At 33.3% G+C, this 26,569-nt stretch overlaps 1 protein-coding gene across 3 annotated transcripts in view; it reads left to right on the top strand.

Annotated features, from left to right (window-relative positions):
• The window catches only part of KCNT2 (potassium sodium-activated channel subfamily T member 2), a 390,893-nt gene that overhangs the window by 97,720 nt on the left and 266,604 nt on the right, over window positions 1-26,569 (top strand). For all 3 annotated transcript variants that reach the window (XM_012444610.3, XM_012444608.3, XM_012444609.3), the window contains exons 2-4: window positions 15,517-15,596; window positions 16,453-16,552; window positions 24,295-24,343. In XM_012444610.3, coding sequence (XP_012300033.1) covers window positions 15,517-15,596; window positions 16,453-16,552; window positions 24,295-24,343 — 229 coding nt within the window. The remainder of the gene's footprint in view (window positions 1-15,516; window positions 15,597-16,452; window positions 16,553-24,294; window positions 24,344-26,569) is intronic.

Genomic DNA, 26,569 nt, shown 5'->3' with positions numbered 1-26,569 from the left:
AAATAACTGAAGTCTAACTCCAGATTCCTGTACTGTCTTCTCTGGCCTTCCTCACAGAGATAATTTCTATCCTGATTTTGGCTTTTCATTATTTTGCTTTAAAAAGTACAGCTTAACACGGGTATGCATCTGTAAATAAGTTATTAATTTTTAAAATTTTGTGAACTTTATGAAAGTGAATACGTTACCTATAGTCTTAGACTTGCATCTTTTATTCAACATTATGTAACTAAGATTTATTCATGTTGTTGCATGTAACCATAGATTACTAACTTCTACTGTAATTTTCCATGGTATAAATACTCCACAAGTTATCCCTGTCAGTGAATATTTAAGCTTCCTCTGTTTTGTATACAACTTTGCTCTCATACACATAAACAGTGCTTCTTGGAACCTTTTTTTTTTTTTTTTTGTGACGGAGTTTTGCTCTTTTTTACCCAGGCTGGAGTGCAGTGATGTGATCTCAGCTCACTGTAACCTCCACTTCCCCGGTTCAAGTAATTGTCCTGCCTCAGCCTCCCCAGTAGCTGGGATTACAGGCGCCTGCCACCATGCCTGGCTAATTTTTGTATTTTTAGTAGAGAAGGGGTTTCACCATGTTGGCCATGCTGGTCTCGAACTCCTGACCTCATGTGATCTGCCACCTTGGTTTCCAAAAGTGCTGGGATTACAGGCTTGAGCCACCATGCCCCGCCCTTTGAACCTTCTTGTACATGCATCCCAGGGCATGTGTTTAAGTTTCTCTAATGCATTTATCTAGGCATGGAATTGTTGGGTTGTAAATATATAAATACTTAATTTAACTAGACAATGCCAAATTGTCTACGAAAATGATTGCACAAACTGACTCCATCAATAATAAGAAAACCTTTGATTCACATATCTGCAACATTTGGCTTTTTTATACTTTTTGATTTTTCCAATTACATGGATATAAAATGTTATGTCACTATAGTCTTATGTATATTTCCTGAGTACTTATGAGGTTTAACATTTCATCCTAAGTTTATTAGCCAATATAGTTCCTCTTCTGTGAAATATGAGTTGACATCTTTTTGGTTACACATTTGTTCTTAATTATTTTTTAAAATTCTTTATGTATTCTTAATTTTAATTCTTTTAAATATTTTATTCAAATATCTTCTCCCAGTTATGAACTTATTTCACTTTCTTTTTTTTTTTTTTTTTTTTGAGACGGAGTTTCGCTCTTGTTACCCAGGCCGGAGTGCAATGGTGCGATCTCGGCTCACCGCAACCTCCGCCTCCTGGGTTCAGGCAATTCTCCTGCCTCAGCCTCCTGAGTAGCTGGGATTACAGGCGCGCGCCACCATGCCCAGCTAATTTTTGTATTTTTAGTAGAGACAGGGTTTCGCCATGTTGACCAGGATGGTCTTGATCTCTTGACCTCGTGATCCACCCTCCTCGGCCTCCCAAAGTGCTGGGATTACAGGCTTGAGCCAACGCGCCCGGCCTATTTCACTTTCTTTAAGATTTCAGATAATTAATGTCTTTGATAAATTTGAGCTTAGAGAATTTTCTGAGTCCTTAGTGAAGTTATTTATTGGTTTACGCTCTTATCTTCCTGGGCAGAAATTTTAATACATATTTTATGTTTTTATTCTGTTTCTAAAGTACAACTTCACTATTGAAAAGACAAAAATATTTTTTCATGAAGAGTTAAAATATTTTTTAATAGTTCAGCAGATTTAATCTCTATAGTGTGAGATAAATATCCAATTTATTTTTTATTTCTTTACTATTATTTTTTGCTACTTAGAGAACCTTTTAAAAAGTTTCATTTATTTAATAGTTCTTTTTTACTGCTGTTCAGCCATACCACCTCTGTTATGTATCAGTACTTAATGCATGATTCAATTTATTGAATCTTTTTTTAATTTTATGAATCAATTTATCCTTCTCTGTACCACTTCCATAATGCCTTAATTGCTGCACCATCCTAATAAGCCTTAATATCAAGTAGGGAAAACCTCTACTCTTTATTCTTCTTCTCAAACTTCCTGTCTAGTTTGATCTTTTACTCATTACAGAATCAGATTATAAAGCTCCACAAAATAGTCTATGTGGTTTTGATTGGAAGCTGTGGAATCTATAGATTATTTTATAGTATTATAAATAACATTTGTTTTCCAAAGTGATTACATCAACTTATATTACATTGGTCTTTACTAAGAAATTCTTATTAATTTGAGGAGGGGCTGTTATAGCATAATTTTCAAAAGGTTAAAAACATATCCTTTATATAAATACAAGGTGAAAACATGTCAGAAATTTTATATACTTCATTAATTAATGAGGGAAACAGTAATACATTAAAACTGATCCAGGAGCTTTTGTTAAGCTACGTAATTCTAGGCAATGATGGAATAAGATTGCTGAGTTACCCCTCCACCTGCACTTCCACAAATACAATCACCAGCCCACACCAACCCCTAGTTCTACAGAAGCATAAACCATAACTTTTGAAATTATCTTCTTTAATTAGGCAGAAATTATTTGGATACTTATTAGACAAAACTTTATACATTAATGTCTTCTTCTTCACAGTTGTGAAATACCACAGAAAATAGAAGACCACATCCAGCATTGCACTGAAAGGAAATGTGTAATTGCTTAGCCTATTTTCAAGTTTTGATAATTTTTCTAACAGAACTGAGTGAATTTTTTTCTAGTAGAGCATGTTGAAATTTTAAGTATATCATTATCCATTTCTCATATAGTTTAGGGAAAAATGTAATGAGATGGTTTCATCAAAGAGGCTTATTTAAAATTGCGAGAATATGATAACCAGATTTTTAGATTACTGCTGTATTCTTTGATATATGTATATATTTAAAATAACATTTAGATTTTACATTGTCTAATAAGATTATAGAAAATGAATTTATTATTTACTCATTCATTTTTTATAAAATATAGATTTTTAAATCATTACTTATGAGAGCAAACAAAACTTAAGGATCCATTAGTAGGGGATTTGTGATTTAATGGTGAGTAGTATTATAGAGAAATGACAGGCAGTCATTGAACCGACACTTCTGAAAAGAAGACATTTATGCAGACAACAAACGTGAAAAAAAACTTAGCATCACTGGTCATTAGAAAAATACAAATCAAAACCACAATGAGACACCATTTCACTCCAGTTAGAAGGGCGATCATTATAAAGTCAGGAAACAACAGATGCTGGAGAGGATGTGGAGAAATAGGAACACTTTTACACTGTTGGTGGAAGCGTAAATTAGTTCAACCATTGTGGAATACAGTGTGGTGATTCCTCAAGGATCTAGAACTAGAAATACCATTTGACCCAGTAATCCCATTACTGGGTATATACCCAAAGGATTATAAATCATTCTACTATAAAGACACATGCACACATATGTTTATTGCAGCATTGTTTACAATAGCAAAGACTTGGAACCAACCCAAATGCCCATCAATGATAGACTGAATAAAGAAAATGTGTCACATACACACCATGGAATACTGTGTAGCAATAAAAAACGATGAGGTCATGTCCATTGCAGGGACATAGATGAAGCTGGAAACCATCATTCTCAGCAAACTAACACAAGAACAGAAAACCAAACACAGTATGTTCGCTCTCATAAGTAGAAGTTGAACAATGAGAAGACATAGACTCAGGGAAGAGAACATCATACACTGGGGCCTGAGAGGATCTGGTGGCCTAGGGGAGGGTTAGCATTAGGAGAAATACCTAATGTAGATGACAGGTTGATGGGTGCATGGCAGGTGTATACCTGTGTAACAAACCTGCATGTTCTGCACATGTACCCCAGAACTTAAAGTATAATAATAATAAAAGAAAGAGATGACATAGACCTCATCTACTTTTTACTAAAAATAAGTACATTGTGGAACAGCAAGTGTGGGAAAACTCCCTTTATACTGTAAACAACAAATAATGAAATGTCACTAGAAAACCTGTTAATGAATTAAATTACGTTTATTCAAACTCTTCACTTAGTGAGTAAGCTTTAACAGTATTTCAGAGAGTGATGTTATAAGTGAGATGTTCATCAGGCTTTAGGATCATTGCTGTTGTGGTATAAGGGGAATCTTTCAAGTTGGAAAACTGATTTAGAATGGTAAAAGTTTTTGACAAACTGAGGGCTTCAAAGCAAGTCTTAATGAGTAAGCTACTGTTTGATAAATGATCTGTTTGCCCAAGTGAACAGATTATTTGTTGCCTCCAATAAATTGATCTGTACACATTTTGTAAACAATGAAGTTATTGTATTATGTGCTTATTTTTCCCAATTAAATGATTATTGTAACCAACCGCAGCAAATTGAAATAGATGATCCACATTTTTTGTTTTTCCAGTTATATGTTTTATTTAGGAATATTTTGTATTATCAACACAGTATAAAAAGTTATGAGTTGTCATTGCTCTGTTATTGTATGTTTCACATATATACTATGTTTTTAAAATTTCTATAACAATCCTGTTAAATGGAAGTAATACCTGCATTTTACAGACAATAAGTTTTCAGACCTCGTAATCAAATGCGTATCCAGATCTCATGCTCATCTTTTTTATCTCTTATACTGTACTATAAAATAAACAAGTTAACATAAAAAATTCTTGGAAAACATATTTTCCCTAGAAAACCCATTAGTATTGTCATAATTTTTGATTATGTGAAATTATATATTTTACTTTTTCCTTCTTCCTTCAAATTGTGTCACCTTGTCTTTAAATGTTTCATACAATGCAATTTGCCTATTAAAAGTCATAGATGTTACTTTTACTTAAGGAAGAGTACTACATATGAAGAGAAATCCTAAAGACATGTATGTGTTCCAGTGAGCTGTGCCCATTACTGAATTGTGACTTCTTCCAAATAAGTGCAAAATGGAAGAGAAGATTTGGAGGGTTGATTTAAAATCATATGTTATTGGTGGGAAGTATTAAGTTAAAAAAAAGAAAGTGCTTCCTTTACTGCATGTTGGTGTGTTCATGTAATTTCTGGTTTCATACTAACAACTCACATCTGTTGAACATAGCCAGACTTTTTGAGACCTATTGGTTTCTTCTCCACAAACACATATATTTCTCCCCTTATTGGACTTTGCTGTAATATTTAACTGTGCTCTTCCTCATAATCCTAGACTGTCAGAGCATCCTTATATTTTCCTATGAGGTTTTACAATGACTAGTGAAATATTCCCATCTGAGTTAGAGATTATATGGGTATTTTCTATACTACTCTTTTATGTATAGAGAAAAGGAGAAGAGGGTTTGTGTGTGGTAGTTTTGAAAAGTTTTGATTGGCAAGCTATTAGGTTTATGGTGGAGTTGCGGGTGCCTATAGTCATATTATAAGCTTATAAATCATTTTGTGGCTAACAGCTTCATCTGTCTATAATGTATGTAAACATATATGTGTATGTTTGTTTATATAGGTATATGTGCTTATGTAGATATGTATATTATCTTTGGGGCCTTTTGTGTGTGTATAAATAATGGGAAGGAGTGGAGGTGGGGTAAAAAGAAAAATGGGGAAATAATTTAGGAGTGTCTGCTGTTTGTTTCTTTTCTGAGGTGGTAGTGGTAAGGATATGTAATTTTTATCAAACGTAACTTATTACAAGCCTAGATTCTGTATATTTTTCTTGACTTTTATTACACACTTAATAGAATAAAAATGAATAAACCTTTTATTCTTTGCAATTTTTCTTTTCCTTTCTTTTCTTTCTCTTTTTAATGGCTTGCGCAACTGTATGAGGTGGGCAGGGGGCATGGAGAGGCAGAATCTCTCTGTAATTTAAGAATGGCAAAATATATCTTTATAGTTATCCTAGATTTCTTTGTATTTTGCTTCTCATGCTTAGATTTAAATCAAATTGGGGTTGCTTGGATTTAATTATTTGAATAAAATGGAGAAGTACAGAGAGTTGGCCCAGCAAATGTACATTGAACATGAGGATGTGACTTTTCTAACTGAAAGGAGAATTCTCTTTTGCATTAAAGAGTATTTTAGTAGAAAAGTACTCTTGGCTGATTTCATAATGTGTTTTACCATGGAAACCACAAGACTATTTCCATCTACCTGCAAGTTGTGATTACTAAGGGCTGATAAGGAAAGTCCATGCAGTTATTGAGGGGCTATTAATAATATTTCTAATAAGAGAAATTGATAATTGTTATTTATCCCATTTTCTTTCCTTATTACCATTACATCACACAATATATGTATATGTAACATATATAAACACATGCATATATGTGCATATATATGTGTGTATGCATGTATGTAGCAGAATTCCCTTTCCAAAAATGACATTATTTTGAATTTTATTTAAAAAATGCAGATAATGCTACTGTCATCAGAATTAATCTTTACTTCCTTATAAGATGTTACTGACTAAAACTGTTACTGACTAAAAGGCTTGAGTAATTATTAAAAGAATTATATGGAAAAAGAAGTTGGGAAATATCTTAGGAAAAATTGCAAAACATTTAAGTTGAGTTTTTCTGTGTACACATAGTAAAAGTTGGAAGCCAGCTAGAAACTCATTAGAAGAACTTGAGCATGAACTGGTGAAACTACTTTTTAAAAATTTTTTTTTGTAAGGGAGTCTTGCTCTGTCGCCCAGGCTGGAGTGCAGTGGTACGATCTTAGCTCACTGTGACCTCCGCCCTCTGGGTTCAAGCGATTCTCCTGTCTCAGCCTCCCCCCGAGTCTGGGACTACAGGTGCAAACCACCACGCCAGGCTAATTTTTTGTATTTTAGTGGAAATGAGGTTTCACCATGTTGCGGAGGCTGGTCTCGAAATCCTCAGCTCAGGCAATCCGCCCACCTCAGCCTCCCAAAATGCTGGGATTTCAAGTGTGAGCCACTGCACCTGGCCCAAAACTACCTTTTTAAAATGAATGTTTATTTTTTACAAGCCTTTGTTTTTATGTTTAAGTTTTATTTTTATTTTTATAGATTTAGGGGGTACAAGTATAGTTTTCTTGCATGGGTATGTTGTGTAGTAGTAAAGTCTGGGCTTTTTGTGTAGCCGTAACCTGAATAGTGAACATTGTACCCATTAGATAATTTGTCAGCTCTTACCTCTGTACCACTCTCCCACCTTTCGAAGTCTTCAGTTTCTGGGTTTTCATTCTGTATGTCCACGTGTACCTATTATTTAGCTCCCACTTGTAAGTGAGGATATGCAGTATTTGACTTTCTGTTCCTAGGTAATTTCGCTTAGAATAATGGCCTACAGTTCCATTCATGTTGCTGAAAAATACATTATTTCATTCTTTTTCTTTTTTTATACCCAAGTAATATTCCATTGTGTGTGTATGTGTCTTTGTGTGTGTATCTATATGTACCCCACATTTTCTTTATGCAGTCTTCCATTAGTGGACACTTAACATTGATTCCATGTCTTTGCTATTGTAAGTAGTGCTGTAGTAAACATACAAATTCTTGTATCTTTTTTATGTAATGAATGACTTCTTTCCCTTTGGGTATATACCCAGAAGTTGAATTGCTAGATTGAATGGTAGTTTGATTTTCAGTTCTTTGCAAAATCTCCATACTGTTTTCCATAGAGGTTGTGCTAACTTCTGCCAGCAATATAAAAGTGCACCCTTTTCTCTGTAAGCCTTTCAACATCTGTTGTTTTCTGACTTTTTATAATCACCATTATTACTGGTGTAAGGTGGCATCTCACTGTGATTTTAATCTGCATTTCTCTGACAATTAGCATTGTTGAGCATGGTTTCATATGTTTGTGGCTGCCTATGTTTGTATGCTTTCTTTTGAAAAATGTGTGTTCATATCCTTTGCACACTTTTTAAAGAGCTTGTATATTTTTTTCTTGTTAGTTGAATGCCTTGTAGATTCTGGATATTAGCCCTTTGTTGGATGCATAGCTTACAAATATTTTCTGGAATTCTGTATCTTTTATGTTTACTCTGTTGTTTGTTTCCTTTGATGTATAGAAGAGTTAATTCCTATTTGTCTGTTTTTGTTTTTGTTGTGTTTGGCAAGCCTTCATTTGGTGGTTATCAGAAATTAAGTATGATATTTAGAAATGGATAGGAATCAGGTTTAAGGTCAATGATCGTAGGGCAGACCTTAACAAACATGTCCCAGTATTGATGGGTATAGCCCAGTATTGATGGGTGGATCTATTGTTTACAATGTTTTTTTAGTAATATTTTACTAAAGCTCTAGAATTCTACTAATAAAGTCTCAACTTGATAAGAAGGCAAGAAGCAAGAAAAAGAATAGGAAGAGCAATGTTCCAACTCCGTCCCCATCCTGGCTGTAAGAATTTGGGCCAGTCACTAAAATTATTTGAATCAAAGTTTTTTTCATTTTTTTTTTTTGAGTCAAGAGTCTCACTCTTATCACCCAGGCTGGAGTGCAGCGGCATGATCTCCACTCACTGCAACCACCACCTCCCAGGTTCAAGTGATTCTCTTGCCTTAGCCTCCCAAGTAGCTGAGATTACAGGCATGTGCCATCACACCCAACTAATTTTTGTATTTTTAGTAGAGATGTGGTTTCACCATCTTAGCCAGGCTGTTCTCGAACTCCTGACCGCACGCAGGTGATCCACCTGTCTCGGCCTCCCAAAGTACTGGGGTTACAGGCATGAGCCACCATTCCTGGCCCAATGTTTCTTTTTCTATAAAGTTGGTGTCTACCTTACTCAAGTAAAAATCAAATAAATTAATTATAGTATACTTTTTAATGATTTATTAAAATCGTAGACTGCTAAAACGACAAATAAACAAATCTAAATTCATAACCTATTTAAAGAATCTGTGGGGAATCGTAAGGTAGATTAAGTTGGAATAAGAAAGAGTTCACAACGATTCACCTCACCACAAACCCAAGTTTTCCATCTTCAGATGTTATAAGAAAGAAAAGGAAGATGATTTTATCTCTCCCACCATACTATTGGTTCAGAGTCCTCATGGTTTGTACCAAATTAAAAATTGGCTACCACACTATACATTCAGGAATTTATCTCTTAATCTTTAATGGCGAGTAGGTCCTAACTAATATGTGGGATGCTAATGATATAAGCATAGACAAAACTCAGTATGGCCCTTGCCCTCATGGAGTTTTCATTGTAATGAACGAACTTGGTATGACTGAGAACTGGTATTGTCACCATTATAGAAAATGACTATATTAGATTCCTAGCACTTCCACAATGAAACACCACTAACTCGGTGCCTGAATACAATAGAAGTTTGTTGACTGACAGTAATGAAGACCAGAAATTTGAACAAAAGGTGTAAGCAGGGCCATGCTCCTTACTAAGGCTCTAAAAGAGAATCTTTCCTTGCTTTTTTCAGGTTCTGGTAGTCCCAAGTGTCCCTTCAGTTTTGGAGGTGTAACTCCAATCTCTGCCTTTGTCTTCATATGACTGTCTTCCTTCTGCATCCGTGTTTGAGTGCAAGTTTACCTTTTCTTATAAAGACACCTGTCATAATTGACTAAGGGCTCATCCTATTATAGTATACCCTCATCTTAATTTAACTAATTATGTCTGCAATGACCTTATTTCTAGATAGGTTCAAATTCTGAGGTCATGAGAGCTAGGACTTATCTTTTAGGGGGACATAATTCATCCCATTACAATGACCTTAGAGAAAATAGGAGTAAACTTAGAATAATGTAATATATTTGGAAAGGTATAATTTTTATTTTTGTTAGTAGTGAAAACAGAGTGAGAGAACCTTGGAAGTATACTTTCTCTTTACTGAACAAAGTCAGAGCACCAAACATGGAATTAGTGGGATGCCACAATCTAGAAGCACAGAAATAACTCCAGTTGAAATTTCTTAGAAACGGAAGTTGTACTGGGAGCTATGTATATTAACTCACCATTCAGATGTATATTTTCCCAGCAAATAAATAGAGAACAGGACTTCTGTGCATCCATTGAATCTGCCTGCTGAGACCAGAGGGTAATCCCTTGTTTGATATGAGTACAGTAATAAAAATCTTATATATGCACTCCATGAACAATATTGTAGAATCAGAAGGAAGGAGGAGAGAAATAGCACTTACTAGTGCCAAGCAGACACAGAGGAAGAACCTTCCTCTGATAGTGATCTATATCTACTATAAGATTTAAAAGAGAATATCCACAAAAGTTAGACATCCTAAATAGGTTTCAAAACTTTAGTGCTAGAAAAAAGCAAAATAATGTTTCTGGAAGAATGGTACATTGACAGCCTGGATCAGAATTATTTTTCTTGTTGTTGAAATGATAAGGGCTACTTTAAATTTATTGAATAAGAATTTTAAGAGTAAATCAGGGAAATTGCATTTTAACAAAACTCCAGGTGAACTTTACATTGAATTCAAGTGCCAGAACAAAAGAATGAAAGGAAAATGGGAAAAAAAAGTACCAAGTTAAAATCAACATTAAGGTAGTTTATATCATTAGGAAAAATTGGTGATAGTTACAAAAAACATCTCTGCAGTATCTGAATTATTTCAGAGCATAGAAGAATTAAATTCATATTAGAAGATACTAGAATAATTTAAAAAAGACATCACACCATTATGACTGTAGAAGAAAAACTCCTGAAAAACTCTAAAATAATGAATCCAGCAGTAAATTACCTGAATTGTTTACCATCACAAATACATGTTATTCCAGGATAGATTAAAAACAGTTACATCATATAAAAATTGATGAAATAATTCACCAAATCAGTAAGTGAAAAGAAAAGCAACCATATACTATTAGCTTGATAAATTCAATATAGGATTTTTTAAATAAAAATCAATACTAATCCATTACTTATATAATTTTCAGCAAAGTATAACTACCTAAGGAATCCCAAGATCACCAAAATACAATTATTCCTCAGTATTCTTGGGGATTGGTTTCAGGACTTCTGTGGAAACCAAAATCCACAATGCTCAAGTCCCTCATATAAAATGGCATAAGATTTGCATAATAATCTATGCACGTCCTCCAATATCCTTTATCTCTAGATTACTTATAATACATAATAAAACATAAAAGTTGTGTAAATAGTTGTTAGACTATATTGCCTTGGGAATAATGACAAGAAAAGCAAGTCTGTACGTGTTCAGTACAGATGTTGTTTTTTGTTTTTCCCAAATATTTCCTATCCGCTGCTGGCTGAATACATGGATGTGGAACTTAATGGATACAAAAAGCCAAGTGTAATTAATTACATCCTCTTATAAGAAAGGAACACCACAATTATTTGACTTTTTTTCCCTCAAAAGTGCTAGTCAATGAAGTAAGGCAAAAACAATGAAATGTAAGTACAGTAGTTCCTCAAATAATGCCATTTCATTCAACATTGTTTTGTTATAAAATTGATGAGGAAAAAAATTCTATTCCTAATTGGGGTGACTGTGTGGAGTTTGCACGTTCTATCCACATCTGTGTGGGTTTTTTTCAGTTACTGCAGTTTCCTCCCATATGCCAAAGATATGCAAGTTGGGTGAATTAGTGTGTCTAAATGATCCTGGCATGACTCTTGGTGTTTGAGTGTGTCTTGCAACGTGGTGGCGTCCTGTCTGGGTGGGGTTTTGCCTGGCCCCTTGAGCTTCTAGGATGGGCTCTGGCCACCTACCACCCTGAACTGGAACAAGTGGGTAAATAACCTTGCTTGTTTTCATTAGTCTTTCTTGAATGTATGTATAGCTCATAGTTCCTTCAACCTTTACTATCCAAAGTGTTTTGGTCTTTATTTAGAAGTTTGGTGACATTTTTGTAGCCAGTGGAAACTTAACTCTTGTTCACATCAATTAGCCTATGGTAAAATTGGTTTTGTTATATAGCATTTATTTTAAAGTCACAAACACCCTATGGATGACATTAAGTGAGGACTTAATGTAGAAATACTGGAGAACATGTCCAGATGACATGATTGTCTGTCTAGCAAACTCAAGTAATAAATGTGAAAAAAAATCAGTACATGTAAGAGAGGGCAACTTGGTAGCCATTTACAATATCAAAACCATAAAGTTAAAGATTGGAACAAAACATTTTTAAAAAGCAACCAAAATTATAAAATAGCCAGAAATCAGTGTCACAAAGAATATATAAGATCTACCCAAATAAAACATTGTTGATCAACATAAAAATAACTATTAAATAGTGAGAACATATTTCAGTAGAAGACACCACCTAATAATGATTAGAATTCCCGTATCTTTTTTTATCAGATGCAACCATTATTATTGTATTTGAATAAATATAACAAAATTACCTTAAATTTTATCATTTGTATAAGTATGTGACAAAAATGATATCTTTAAAACTGATAAGAGCAGATTTGCCCTAATTCAAAACTCTATGGTTCTGGGGAAGGCCCAGAAAGAGTACACAAAGAGTACATGGACTCAGTGTAAGAGCACACTGAAGAGTACACTAACATAGTCTCCTAGATGTAAGTAAATTCACATCAAGAGACGGAGGTAGGGAGGTCAGAAGAGAAGGAAGAGAGGGAGGCAGGATGAAAGGAAGGAAAAGATGGAGGAAGGAATGGAAGGAGGAGATGAAACCACGTTTAAACTTGAAAAAGGAAGCAGTGTGATAATACTTAAAATCAATTAAAATCATGACAAGTATTGGGAAGGGTAAACACTAAACTGAACTAAATACCTGGGTGCTAGAAAACTGTTTGGTGCTGAGGAAGGTCTCAAAAGTATACGCTATCACTAACATGCCTTGGTGCTGGAAAGAGTTACCATTAAATCAATTATCGAAAAAAACTCTACTCTGTACTGTAACCAGTAAGCCTAAAGAACATTTTTCTGGACCTAAAATCAGTCATGTTATCAAAAACTTCTTTGCTTGCTTTTTGGCTTTAGCTTTACAAAACATTTGGATAATTTCATGTTTTGATATAATCCATGTTCCTCAATGATTATATTGACTCAGAGAGATCACAAGATTAACAGTTTTACTTCACATAATTTTATAATTAGATTGGGATTAGGAAATTATTTAATGAGAGACTTCACACCATGCAAAATTGTCTTTCCTTGCAAGCTATTGTCCAGCCTTTAGCACATTTATAGGTACTGGAGAGCTCTCCACATTGATGGCCATTCCAAAGTTGGGTAATTCTCATTCATAATTTGTATATTTATCTATTATTAGTTCCATTTATTAGGGAAACACATTATGTGACATTCAATTCTAGTAATGTTGGTCACTGTAATATTTAAAGACAACTGTGACTCCTAACTCTTCATATTTATGAATTCTTTCTAGTTTCTTCTACCTTTCTACACGTGATATGCTTTCTAGACTCATTGTTTTAGTTAAGACTTTAGATGATCTCACTGCAGTGAAAAAATGCTCCTCTCTTCTATACCCAGTACTGAGCACCAATATTATCTGAAAAATGGACTCATTCTTATAAATTTGATAATTCTAGGAAGCAAATCTGCATGGCCTTTGCTGAATTATTTGTTTGATAGCCGTATGTCCTCTCAAATCTGCTATGTATCCATAACACATTTTAATTATTTTAGCTTGTTCTTGGTATTTACAGTTACTATATTTAAAATGAACTGACTTTTCATTTGATAAATAAGGGAAACAGGTCCAATAATGGATTTCCAAGACACCAAGGAAGTTTTGTTTCTATATGTGTGTGCATGAACTTTTGTAGCATGTATATGTGTGTAGGTTTGTAGGTGTGTGTGCATGTACATGGGCATGCAGATGGAAATGCTCTGCTGAAAGATATCATTGCCATCTTAGTGGCTTCTTTCTGGAGAAGTTATCAACTAAAGAGAATCTTGTTTACTTTAAAACAATTTTATTTGATATATAAGGTGAAGAAAAAACTAAGTGGGAATATGTTAACAAGGAAATAGAAAATAAAAATAGAAATATATATATATATATATATATATTTTTTTTTTTGAGACAGAGTCTCGCTCTGTTGCCCAGGCTGGAGTGCAGTGATATAATCTCGTCTCACTGCAATCTCTGCCTCTGGGGTTGATGCAGTTCTCCTCATCAGCCTCCCAAGTAGCTGGGATTACAGGTGCATGCCACCATGCCCGGCTAATTTTTTGTATTTATAATAGAGACAGGGTTTCACCATCTTGGCCAGGCTGATCTTGAACTCCTGACTTTGTGATCAACCTGCCTCAGCCTCCCAAAGTGCTGGGATTACAGGCATGGGCCACTGCGCCCGGCCCCAGAAATACATTCTTTAGAGAGAAGATATAAAAGAACACTCAAGTCTTTTAGAAGATACAACACGTACAACTTGGTTCGTAATTAATTTGAAAAATGCCCTGTTGCTTTTGTGACACAAGAGATGCTTTTAAACTATTTATGGGTTTCCTTGAATAAGCAGGGTAATAGAGAGTTTATAAGATAATATAGTAGTGAAATATTTCTCGAATACATGAGCAGCTTTATAATGTCAGTTATTTTTTTTCTCCTAGGTATATACTCCTGTAAAAAAATAATAAACAAACAAGCTCCCCCACCCCCACGCAAAAAAAAAAAAAAGACTCCCAGTCCCTATCTGGCTTATATAAATTACATTTTCATATTAGGAAAAATGAAGTTAAATCTTTGTTTCTGTGTAAACATTAAAGTCCTTTCTTAGCTGTTTTTGGAATTCTAACTTATAATACATTTATTTGAGACTAATTAAGGAAATTGAGTATTATTTAGAAATTATGTTGCACTGAATAAGATTTCTCTTTTCACTAACTATTTTGAAAATATTATGCCTTATCACATGGGAGACAGTTTGCTAGAATTTAGAGTGTTTATTAAATTGATGCTATTATTTTAGACAGTTAATATTATTGTATAGTGGATTAAATATATAATATGCAGTCTAGTAATTGAGTTGTTGCTTTATCATCTATCTGTGATAACTTTAACAGCTCTATTTGGCACTACTACTTCTTGGTTGATCCATAAATAAGAAGGTAAAGTGTTACAGAGTGTGGTGTCCTAAATAGACTCCAGGCATAGTGCAGGGGCTTAAGAATCGGTTACTAGGCCCTGCGTTTTTAGGTTCTGTTTTAGTAGATTGGTGTGGTGGTGCCCAAACAGAATTTTTCAAGCATCAGTTGATTGTTACAATGGGGAAAAAATGGGGAAAGCACTGGTTCAAAACCATTTCAAAGACACATAGTCAAGATGTTTGCATTATTGTTGTTTTGAAAAATCTATACCACTCATTACATTCATTAATACAAATAACTGAATTGACTGTGCATAATATTTGAAATGACTATGTCTTTAAAAGTGGAAAGTAACTGCTTCTCTCTAAATCAGCACTTTACTCAATTCTCATCTTCCATGGCAGGTAATTCACTAAAACATGTAATGCATTAAATCAAATAATGCATTTAAAAATATATTATTCTTTAAGTTAATTAGAGAACTACAGACCATTTTATATTTTTTGATCTTCATAAAAATAAAGATATGACTGCATACACTTAGATGTTTTTATTTTCTGTTTGCAGGGTACAAGTTGAATTCTATATGAATGAAAACACATTTAAAGAGAGACTAAAATTATTTTTCATAAAAAACCAGAGATCAAGTAAGTTATTTGTTTCTTTCCCCTCTTTGTTTGTACATATATTTACTTCAGAATATTTGAGCTGCATAATCTTTTGCAAAATACTTTTTAGGTAGACAAATAAAATCAGTTATGATATTAATGCCTCTTGAACATCATCAGTTCTCCAAATTCCATGTCAATAAGTTGACCCTGAGTGGACTATCTAGGTTAGTAGAAACACTGAGGAAAATAATTTAAATGAGGGTCCCTACATTTTAACTCTAAATATTATATTTTCAGAAAGTTCTGACAAACCACAATGGGAAATAATTGTCTGATTTAGGGAAGGAAGCGTTTAATATTTCCTAATTATTCGAAATAATAAGAAGCATCTAGGTTGCACTGAAATATACAGATTCCTGTCTTTCTTAGCCTGGAGATTTTGAGCCAGGAAGTGTAGGGTAGATCTCAGAGTTTAACATCCCAGTGATTTTAAAAATCACACAAATGTAAAAAAGTAACAAAGTAGAACTTCCAGAAGACAAAATTGGCATAGTCACTGCCCTCCTGAGCCCATTCAAGATTAAAGTGCTATTGATACTTGTTGCTTCCCATAATGCCATATATATAATAAGCCAATATGCAGTTTTTTTCATGGTTATTGCTTAAAGTGTCAACAAGAAATGGAGAGGTCTGTCAAACTTGCTTTTTGTTTCAATATTCAGATAATTAAAATTCAGCTACCAAGAACTTCAGAGGGTTTAGACAATTATAGTAGTGTAGCTTCTAAATACAATTTAAGTGCTGTATTTAAAGTTGATATTTTTGACAATTCTTTTTAGTCTTTTGTGAACTAAGTTCAAATGAAAATCAAACTTTTATTGTTTGTTTAAAGGTCTAAGGATACGCCTGTTCAATTTTTCTCTCAAATTACTAAGCTGCTTATTATACATAATCCGAGTACTACTAGAAAACCCTTCACAAGGAAATGAATGGTAAGGTACCTTTTTCTGACCTTCTACAGTATTATTTTGATTATTTTGAATTGTTTCGCATTTTAAATTTAAAGAACGTTGTATAGAACTTAATTTTTAAGGATGTTTTAGGTGTTTGTCACAAATTAAATTGATCTGGTTTACAAGCACTATATAAATACAATTCCTGTAGGTTCTTTGTAAGTATCTTTTATTATTTTTCTGTTTGATGCTAATATTGGACTGTAAGACATACAATTTTATTGCTTGCCAGAGTGCATTAAGTAGTTGTTGTTTAAAAATGGGTGAGTCTCTTTAAAGACCTGAATGCCTTTCTGTTCTTGATTTTCAGATACTCCCAAAAGGTTTACTCTACTGCATGGCAGTTTTATATTTTCATAATAATAAGTAGTTATTAACCTTCAGTGGAAACACTCCATCATATTGGGAAGGATATCTATCTCAAGACCCAGTTTTAACTGTGTAGTTCTTTATCTTATTTGAGTTAAATGACGTTGGTTTATTGACTTATTTTGTGCTCATAATTGTGTTGCTCTTATTAAATTGTATTTCTAGTCATTTGTGGATTTTCCTTTTTAGGCTCTGCCCTTTGCTAGAAACAGGGGGAATAGGTACTGGGTGTGTAATTGCATGCATAATATTTATCTCATAATTATCTAGGACCCTTGTCCAGCCTACTAAATTTATAATAATTTTCAAAACCAAAAACTTAAATTTGATAACTAATGTCCATACAATTATTTCTTGTAAAAGTCTGCCCTAAGAAAATTTAAAAATGATAAGATCAAAGTAAGATGGAAAGTGAGCTCATAATATGCATTTAAATGAATTGGTTACCCCTCAGCTTGTTTAGGTAGTAAAAATGATTCTGTATTTGTTTAAGGTTTGTATTTATTTAAAGATGTCTGTATTTATTTAATGTTAAAGATTAGTAAGTGAAGTTTTATCATGTAATAATCTGTGATAATTCTTCATAAAGTAATTTATTTAATGAAATATAATTATGAATATGTCACGGTATCTTCACTGAGTCCTTAGCATGTACCAGTCACATTACTTTAGTGAAGGTATAAAAATGCATAGGAACATTCAATACCCTTATGGAATTTTTAATCTGTGAAAAGATTGTTTATTTTGAAGATCCTGCTGTTGCTGTCAGTAGACTAGTTTCTTACATGTGTTATTTTCTTCAGTATATACTTCATCTTATTATTCTCACCTTATATATAAAGAAATAGAGGTTTTCTTTTATTTTCCACTCTGCTTTGAGACTCTCAGGACTAGTCTTATTATGCTTTTTACCTCTGTTTAACGCAGTGACCACAGGAAACCAGTGTGTTCCCATTCCCCCAAATTGCAACTGCATATTCAACTTTTCTACTTTAATGTTCAAGACATTTCAGACTTAACCATGTTCCAATTATGTTTTCTAGTGCTCTTCCACATCTCAATAAATGAAAGTTTGATCCTTCCTTCAAACCCTGCTCTACTCATAGCCTTCCACATTTCAGCTGATAACAATACATCCGAAAAGTTGCTTGGACCAAAAGCTTTGGAGCCATTCTTTACTTTTCTGCAGCATATACAAATCCCTTAGAAAATTCTATCATTTCTACCTTCAAGATAAAACTGGCACACAATCACTTCTCAATGCTACCACGTTGATACAAGCCACCTTCTCACACCTGGAGTACTGCAGTAACTTCCCAATTAATTATTCCTGCTATTTCTGCCTTTGTTTCCTTTTGATGTATTCTTAATGTAGAAACTATTTCTGTAAAATATAAGTCACATCTTGATACGACTCTACTGTGATGGCCGAAGTACTTACCATGGCCTTATCACTTCACCACCCACTACTCATCCCACACCCATTCTGCTCCAGCCACATTAGCCTCTTTCTGTTCCTTGATCATACCAGACACACCGAACTTAGGTCCTTCATGGGGTGTTTCTTTTTGTCCAGGATTCTCTTCCTTCAGATAACATAAGGCACACTCCCTCAGATAGTATTAAGCTTCCTACTTAAAATTGTAATCTCCTGATGAGATTCCCTTACTAGTTTTCTTTTTCTTTTTTCTCTATTGCCTATTTCTCTTTTATGTATTCTACTAATTTTATTTTTATTTTGTTTTCTGTGTATTCCATGAATACTAGAGAGGATATTCCATGACATCATGGATCACTGTCTGAATCCCCAGAGCCTGATACAAAGTGGCAAACAATAGTCATTTGTTAAATGAATGAATGGATACATGAGTAAAAGAAGTTCCTTAGCAACCTAACTTTTGCCTACTCCACCTCACCAGCCTATGCTGAACTACTTGAAGTAACTTAAACACACTTTGATCTCCCTTTCTCTGAGCCTTTGAACATTCTGCTCCCTTTTCTGGGAAATTAGATTTCCTGCTCCTCACAACCCACACTTGTTTGACTTGTTCCTGGACTCCAGGGCTTCAGGAAAACAACTTTTTTGGAGAACAATTAATCTAAAATCCTTATGGGTATTGTGCCCTGTAGCCCAGTTCCTCTCCGGGTTAGGAGTGTCTTCTGGGTACTCTCCCACACACTTCTCTCAGAACCACCAAAGTGTGCCCCTAATGTTACCATTCACTTCTCTCTCCTTTCTGTATGCTCACTAAGGGCAAGAACCATGCTGTGTTTGCCTCCATAGCTATCATACTAAGCACAGGACTTGGTGGGTCAGTGAATGCTGCTGAATTAATGAAATGATGCTCAACAATTCTATTAATAGTGTGTTGCACAATAAAAATGATTGAGGACTAATGCCTGGAGATGTCAGTGTTATTAAAATGGTTCACATAACAAATTATTCTACAATCATATCAGAAGTATTTTTAAAATGTAGTGATTTATAAATAAAAAGCATACTAGTGAGACCTGAAAATCATAAAATGAGTCATGATGAATCCTTCTAAGGGTAAAAGGGCATTTGGTGGGTGTTGGCAGAGTAAAATTATATTATTTGAAAACATTAGGAGGAACAAAGTTTCCTACAATTAACTTCTATGTAATATCACTAAGAATATTTGGCCATAATTATAGAGGATATACATTTGAAAAATCAGATTACTGTAATTAAAAACATTTATGGTTCCATTTTGAATACAATGTTCTGTTTAGTTCCATTGTCAATGCAGTATTGGTTAATGAAAAACAGAAGTCGCCTTTATGGGCACAGCCTCTATTTTAAAATAATGAGGCCAATTAAGCAAAGAGATTTATGTAATTAGAGCTTCTGACATGATAAGTCTGCAGATATTTTGTGCTGCTTTGCTTTATTTTTAAATTCCTTTTGGAAATCAAAACTGATATGAAAACCTTATCATACGGAAAAACTGAAAGAATATGAAAAGAATTTTACTGTTAATATATGATGTGTGAATGGAAAACTGTGGTGTACCCACAGTGTATAGTAAATTATTTAAAGATGTTAACAAAGGAAGGACACCTGCAGCATGTAGTTTGTAAATGACATTGAAAGATGAGCCATCAGCATTAACTCCTTGTCTGCTGATGCTTACAGTTCATCACTGTGTCAAAACTTGTGCATCTGTTTCCACTTTAAAAATTATTGAAATGATAGTTTTTAATATCAAGTGATAGAGACACAGGTAAGAAGCACATGAACAGGTTTATATTTTATGGTATTTGGATTGCATTTAAAATCAATGCCTAGTATAACAAACAATGTGTTTAAGTGAGATTCAAATTTTAAATAGTATTTCTTTCTCAGGGTAACAGCTGTTAAAGGAAGAAATAGAATTTTGACAATAGCTCTTAAATATTTGATGATCAATAAGAAATGAATATTTTAATGTAGACCTTTTCTTTTATATATATTGATTATTTTTTAGATTCAAGTAGGACTACATTCTTTAACAAATCTCAAAAATTTAAAAGCACTTTTTGTTTACTGGTGTGTAACACTTATACTTTCGGTCATTGTGAACCTTTTCTCCATAAAATGATTCACATGTGCAAACACACACACACACACACACACTCCACAACATGGTAGGTATTATAGGTACAAGCCCCCTGAATTTTGTGGTATATGTGTTGTCCTAAGACTGCGATTTTTTTGCATCCAGCTTTCAGAAAAAGAAAGAGAGCTTGGAGAAGGCATATATCCTTTTAAAAATTATTGGCCAACAGATGACAAACATCACTTTTACTTGTACTTCATATTCAGATCCCATGTGAGAACCAGTTATATCATCATACCTTGACACAAAGACTCAGAAATGTAGTTGACTGAAGAGTGGCTTTTTTTACCCTTGACTCTGTGCCTTGAAAGGGGGATAATGAATGTTAAAGCCAACTCAGTCACAGCCAATGTTATATCTGGTGGAAGTACCCTTACTATCCATTCTTTCAAAGAGTTAGTTATCAGTCTTCTCTATAACACCCTTGATGGTTGTCTAACCTGGGGTTAAATGTTTTCAATGTTTTGAAAGGATTCAAATACTGAAAAGTCTTTCCAACATATTGGCAAGACTCATATGCTTTCATATCTTGCTCACCTAGTTTTTGGATGTGTATTAAATATTTTGTTTGTCTTGAAATGTGGGCTTAGTATCATATCCAGCACTGATATTTTAGTGTGTATTACGGCTAGGAGAGTTGTATAATTTACTCCCTGTTTTATTTGTTTATTATTTGTTAGTACATTACAAGCTTACATTAGTTTTTGTGTTTTTCTTTTTGGAGTGCTATCAGTCTTTGAGTTCATCTTGGGTTTATGAGCAACATATCCTTTCATATGAATTATGTCCTGCATGTTAACCCTATTACTTTCAAATGCTTTGTTTTTCTGCTAAACATATTCACCTCTGACTCTCACCTCCTCTTCCACAGCTGTTCTCACACTTTTACCATCTATTTTCCTACTTTTAAGATAGTTCATAAATGTTGTGTGAAAAGTGGCCAAGGCTACGTTATTAAGTTTCTATATTTAACTTTTGCCTCTTCTTCCATTGTTTGGTATGGTATCTCTAGTTTTCATAATTATGCTTCATACATGAATTTTATCAACAGGATAGTTGAATTCAGAATAGCTAAATGATATATATTTGGGTTTTGGTTTGTATTTGTTATTTAATTTTTTATATTTTTGAAAAGGAAAATTTGTGTATTTTATCATTTAAAATGGTTCATGCGTGTTACAATATAGATATATATGGCAAGGAAGTAAAAATTATCTGAGATCACAATACCTAGAATGAGGCATTTTAAAGACATTTTACAGATTCTTTGTATACTCAGACATACACACAACACATACATACTGGTTGACCTAGAGCAATATTTTAATGACTTTTTCCTCAATTTTAATGTTGTTGTTTTACTTGATGATGATGCATCTGCTCCTTTAATTCCCTTCTTGTTGCTTCCTTATACCTTACACAAAAATTAACTCAAGATGGATTAAAGATTAAACGTAAAACCCAAAACCATAAAAACCTAGAAGAAAACCTAGGCAAAACCATTCAGGACATAGGTATGGGCAAAGACTTCATGACAAAAATACCAAAAGCAATTGCAACAAAAGCCAAAATTGACAAATGAGATCTTATTAAACTAAAGAGCTTGTGCACAGCAAAAGAAACTATCGTCAGAGTAAACAGACAGTCTACAGAATGGGAGAAAATTTTTGCAATCTACCCATCTGACAAAGGTCTAATATCTAGAATTTACAAGGAACTTAAAAAAATTTACAAGAAAAAACCAACCCCATAAAAAACTAGGCAAACTTTATGAACGAACACTTCTCAAAAGAAGACATTTATGCAGTCAAAGAACATATGAAAAAAAGCTGAACATCACTGATCATTAGAGAAATGCAAATCAAAACCATAATGTGATACCATCTCAGGCCAGTAAAAACAGGGATTATTAAAAAGTCAAGCAGATTTTAGTACTCTATGTTAATTACCAATTTTTCTTTGAAAGTGCTCATGCACTTCTGTTTAGCAATTGATTTTATAATTTTGCAGGCATTGCTATCTACTTGAGAATTTAGTAGCTTTTGTAGCACATAATTTTTCCATTTGCAAAACTGGGAATATATCCCTCTTCACTCTGACACACCTTGTTGTAGTCTGATTTCTCAAATGTTACTCAGAATATAAAAGTTTTTTTTAGAAAGGACAGTGATACTGAATCCATAAGTTATATATTTGCCTTTATTGGCACGATTTATCTTTGTTTATTGCTTGCCTAGTTTAATATATGCATATACTTAGCAAGGCATTGGGTTTATAATGGTGAGTAAAATAGGTTATGTTGTCTTATGGAACTTGTAATTGTGAGGAGACAGCCATTAAAGAAATACATTTACAAATAAATATAAAGTTTTCACTGAGATGAGTGACAGTAAAGGTGTGATGGGTGACATGGCCCAGGGGATTAGTTGACAAAGTTGATCAAATGGAATCCACAGAGGGGGTTGCCCTGAGACACAGGGAGACTTCTAGCTGAGACTTCTAGGATGAGAGGATAGAATGTAAAAAAGACTTGTAGTAGGAAGGAGTGTGTCCACTTCAGTAAGTCTAAGACCACCATGTCAACTGTTTTGATCTTTATTCTAACAAAAGTTCAAAGGCGATACCCAATAGAGAATAGGGTAATGTGATCTAAAATGAATTTTGAAAGAATCAGTGTATTTGCAACTTGGAGAAAAATGGTAGAAGGTAAACGAAGGTTCAGGGTTCCCACTGCTAGGTTTTTACAAGCATTCAATTGTGAGAAATGGTAGCTTGCAATAAGGTGATTGTTAGTAGTGGGCATGAAGAGAAGCAGGTGAATTCTGCAGATATGTGGTGGGAATGGTTGAAAAGGTTTGGTGGCTAGTGAATTTAGTATTTAAAGATGCAGGGGAAGAAAGTATCTAAAAGGATGCTCAAGTTTTGGGTGACCAAATAAAATGGAATTTGGCACCATTTACTGAGATGTGAAAAACTACTATTCACCTGCTTCTCTTCAGGAAAGTATAACTGTTTTCATTTTTCTTGAGTAGGGTGTATTGCTGTGAGTGACTCCCATTTGAATCAAGTGTGTAATAAATGTTATAGACAAAGCTAGATTATAAATTGTGGAAAATTATAATTAGAGGGATATGAAGTGTCATGATGTTCTTTCCAGAGCATAAGCCTCTTTATCATCAGAAAAGACAATATTTTTAAGGAGTAAAGATGATTACTCCTTGTCTTGTCCAGTAAGCTAACCCCAGTCACACTTTTTCGTGGTATGTTACATATTTTATAAAACTTCAAGTTGAAATATTATTGTGTTGTATACTCTGTTACTGACTTTTTAAATGGTTATTTATACTGTTGAATTTTTATTACCCAAATATATGTCCTGGTAAAAATAAAAAAACTTAGAGTTTAGAAAAGTCTATTAAGTAACTTTTCAGTGTAGAATTATCCAATAAAAGATTTGAGGCTATTCTGCTCTGCATTATCATTCTTTAAATAATGTCTCATTATATTTTAATTTATTAACAGTGACCAAAAATGAAATTTAAAAGGTTTTTACTGGAATAGAAATGAATATTAGCAAAAAGAAAACTAAGGCAAAAACATTTTTTCAAATGTTAATTTTGATATTTGTGTTTTTTATGCTAGCATTATTTTAATATTTCCAACTTTAACTGAATTTTAAAAGTGAATAGATTTTTCACATTTTAAAAAACTAACTTATTATTCTTTTTATAGGTCTCATATCTTTTGGGTGAACAGAAGTCTACCTTTGTGGGGCTTACAGGTTATGTACAATTTTGTTTTATCCCTGTATCTCTGGGTTTATTCATATTCACAGAAAAGTACTATTGGAAAGCTTGTGATGTTCAAAGTGAGTTTGTCTCTCTGCTTGATTAATCTTCATGCACATCTTGAACTAACATTTTTATTGTTTTCTTCTTGTTTGTCTGAGCCCTGCTTTCTACCTCTTGAGGATTTCCTCATGATCAGGATTAGATTTTAAAGAGCTTTTAGGAGTTTGGAGACAACCAAAGTAAACTAGTGCTGTAAGGCTCCACAAGTTTTCCCAAAGTACATTAAGTATTCCTGTTATGTCATTCCTTTATTAAAGCCCATAACTGGGTTTGCTTTTTACCTTGTATTCTTAGTGTCTGGAACATGGTAGAATATCGATAAATAATTATTAAATGAATAAATAAATTAATGACTCATATCACCATAAGAGCTTAGCTCCTAAGCAGTTAATCATGTAAATAAAATGAAAGTTATTCCCTAGCATAAAAGGAGTCTTTAAGAAAGACTAAGAAAATACGAAAGAGCACAACATGTCTGATTTATATTGTTGAGGTGTTCCCTAGAGTCTCCATTACTTCTTTGTTTTGTTTTGTTTTCTACTGAATTTCATGCCCAGCGAACTTTTTGTAAGTTTCTATCTCCTCTACTTCTGTTTACTTACTACAGATCCTTTTTATTTTCTTTTGCTTTTAAAAATTACAAATTAATTGGAAGAATAGAATCACCAACATCAAAAAAAAATTGCAGGTAGGAAGACATTTGAGTCCAGAAAAAAAGAGAAAGACTTTAAGACTCACTGCTTAGGAACAATCTTTAAAGTACTTTATTTACTTAAAATTGTATGCATTTATGGAGTATGAGTACAATGTTATTACATAGATATTTTGAGTAGCAGTGAAATCTAGCTTTTTATTATATCCATCACTTGAGTAATGTATGTTATGTCATCAAGTAATTTCTCATCACTCGTCCCTTGTTACCTTCTCACTCTTACAAGTCTTCAGTATCTCTCATTCTACACTCATTCCTGATGCGTTTTCACAACATAATTGTGAAGTCTGAACATTTATTTGTCATAATGAATTTTTTTAAGTATGTGTGTGTCGTGATCATAACCATGAATTCAAGTTTTTACTGTGTCTTAGTATTTTGTTTTGTTAAAGTTGTTTTTTTACATTTCCTTACTTTGACTTTTGTTGCAATATCATATTAATTTATAAATAACTCTTAAAATATTGAAATGTTCATTAAATTATAGTCTTTTAATCTGAGCTATCCTTTAATTAAGAGCACATTGAAAATAAACTGTTTCATGAATAGCCATATATTATCTTCAATATATTTTGATCTATTCAAATTGCTTTTTAAAATAGTGATATTTTAAAATAATGACGATGCTCATTTTTAAATGGTACTTTGAGTAACATGTTAAAAATGTTCTAGAGATCATCTAACACCATGTACTTCTACAAAAAAAAAGATGAGTAATTATGATCTAGAGGATTTATGGAGAAAATAAGAGAGATTAGAGTTTTCTGTCATAATAATGCCTGGCTACTGCACATACTTCTGAACATATTTTACTTACACTGCCATGCATTTTGTCTGTTTTCTTATTGTTCTTATATTTTAATATTCTTTTAAATTCAAAGTTTTTATCCTGACAGGAGACAAAATATAATCTCCAGAGTATCTGCTATTCTCGTTTAAATAGTCTTAAACCTCAAAATCTATAAACACATATGTTTATATTTGCTTATTTGATTCTATTTATCTATCCTAAAGTCTTAGAGTATTTAACACAGAATAATTTTATTACCTTTTCCTGTTACTTTTTGTGGTGCAGTAATATATTTTTGAAAGTTAACAGTAAAGATGACATATACAATAGAGAACATAGAGAAAGATAGAAGCCTACATAGGAAGATAGGACTAACACTTCTATCTGCACAAGGGGAACTGGTTATGAAATTCGTTCAAATAAGATCTGAAAGTATTTTGAACTGCTGATATGGCCTATTTTGTTTAGTATTTGAAGATACAGCCTTTTTATTTTGTTTGATGTGGGTGATAGGATTGAATATACTATTAAACTTAAAGTGTACATTATTTCATTTTCTGTATTTTCTGAAGAGAAATGCTGATTTTGATACAGATGGTGGTGCTTCTGGGATAGAGCAGTTGTCTGTGGTGGACAGTTGTGTGCTACGATTAT

The sequence above is a fragment of the Aotus nancymaae genome, unplaced genomic scaffold (genome assembly GCF_030222135.1).
Source record: "Aotus nancymaae isolate 86718 unplaced genomic scaffold, 86718_ANA_hifiasm-v0.15.2.pri h1tg000108l, whole genome shotgun sequence".
Lineage (NCBI taxonomy): Eukaryota > Metazoa > Chordata > Mammalia > Primates > Aotidae > Aotus > Aotus nancymaae.
The sequence above is the reverse complement of the archived record's forward strand: the minus strand, read 5'-3'. Positions and strand labels throughout refer to the sequence as shown.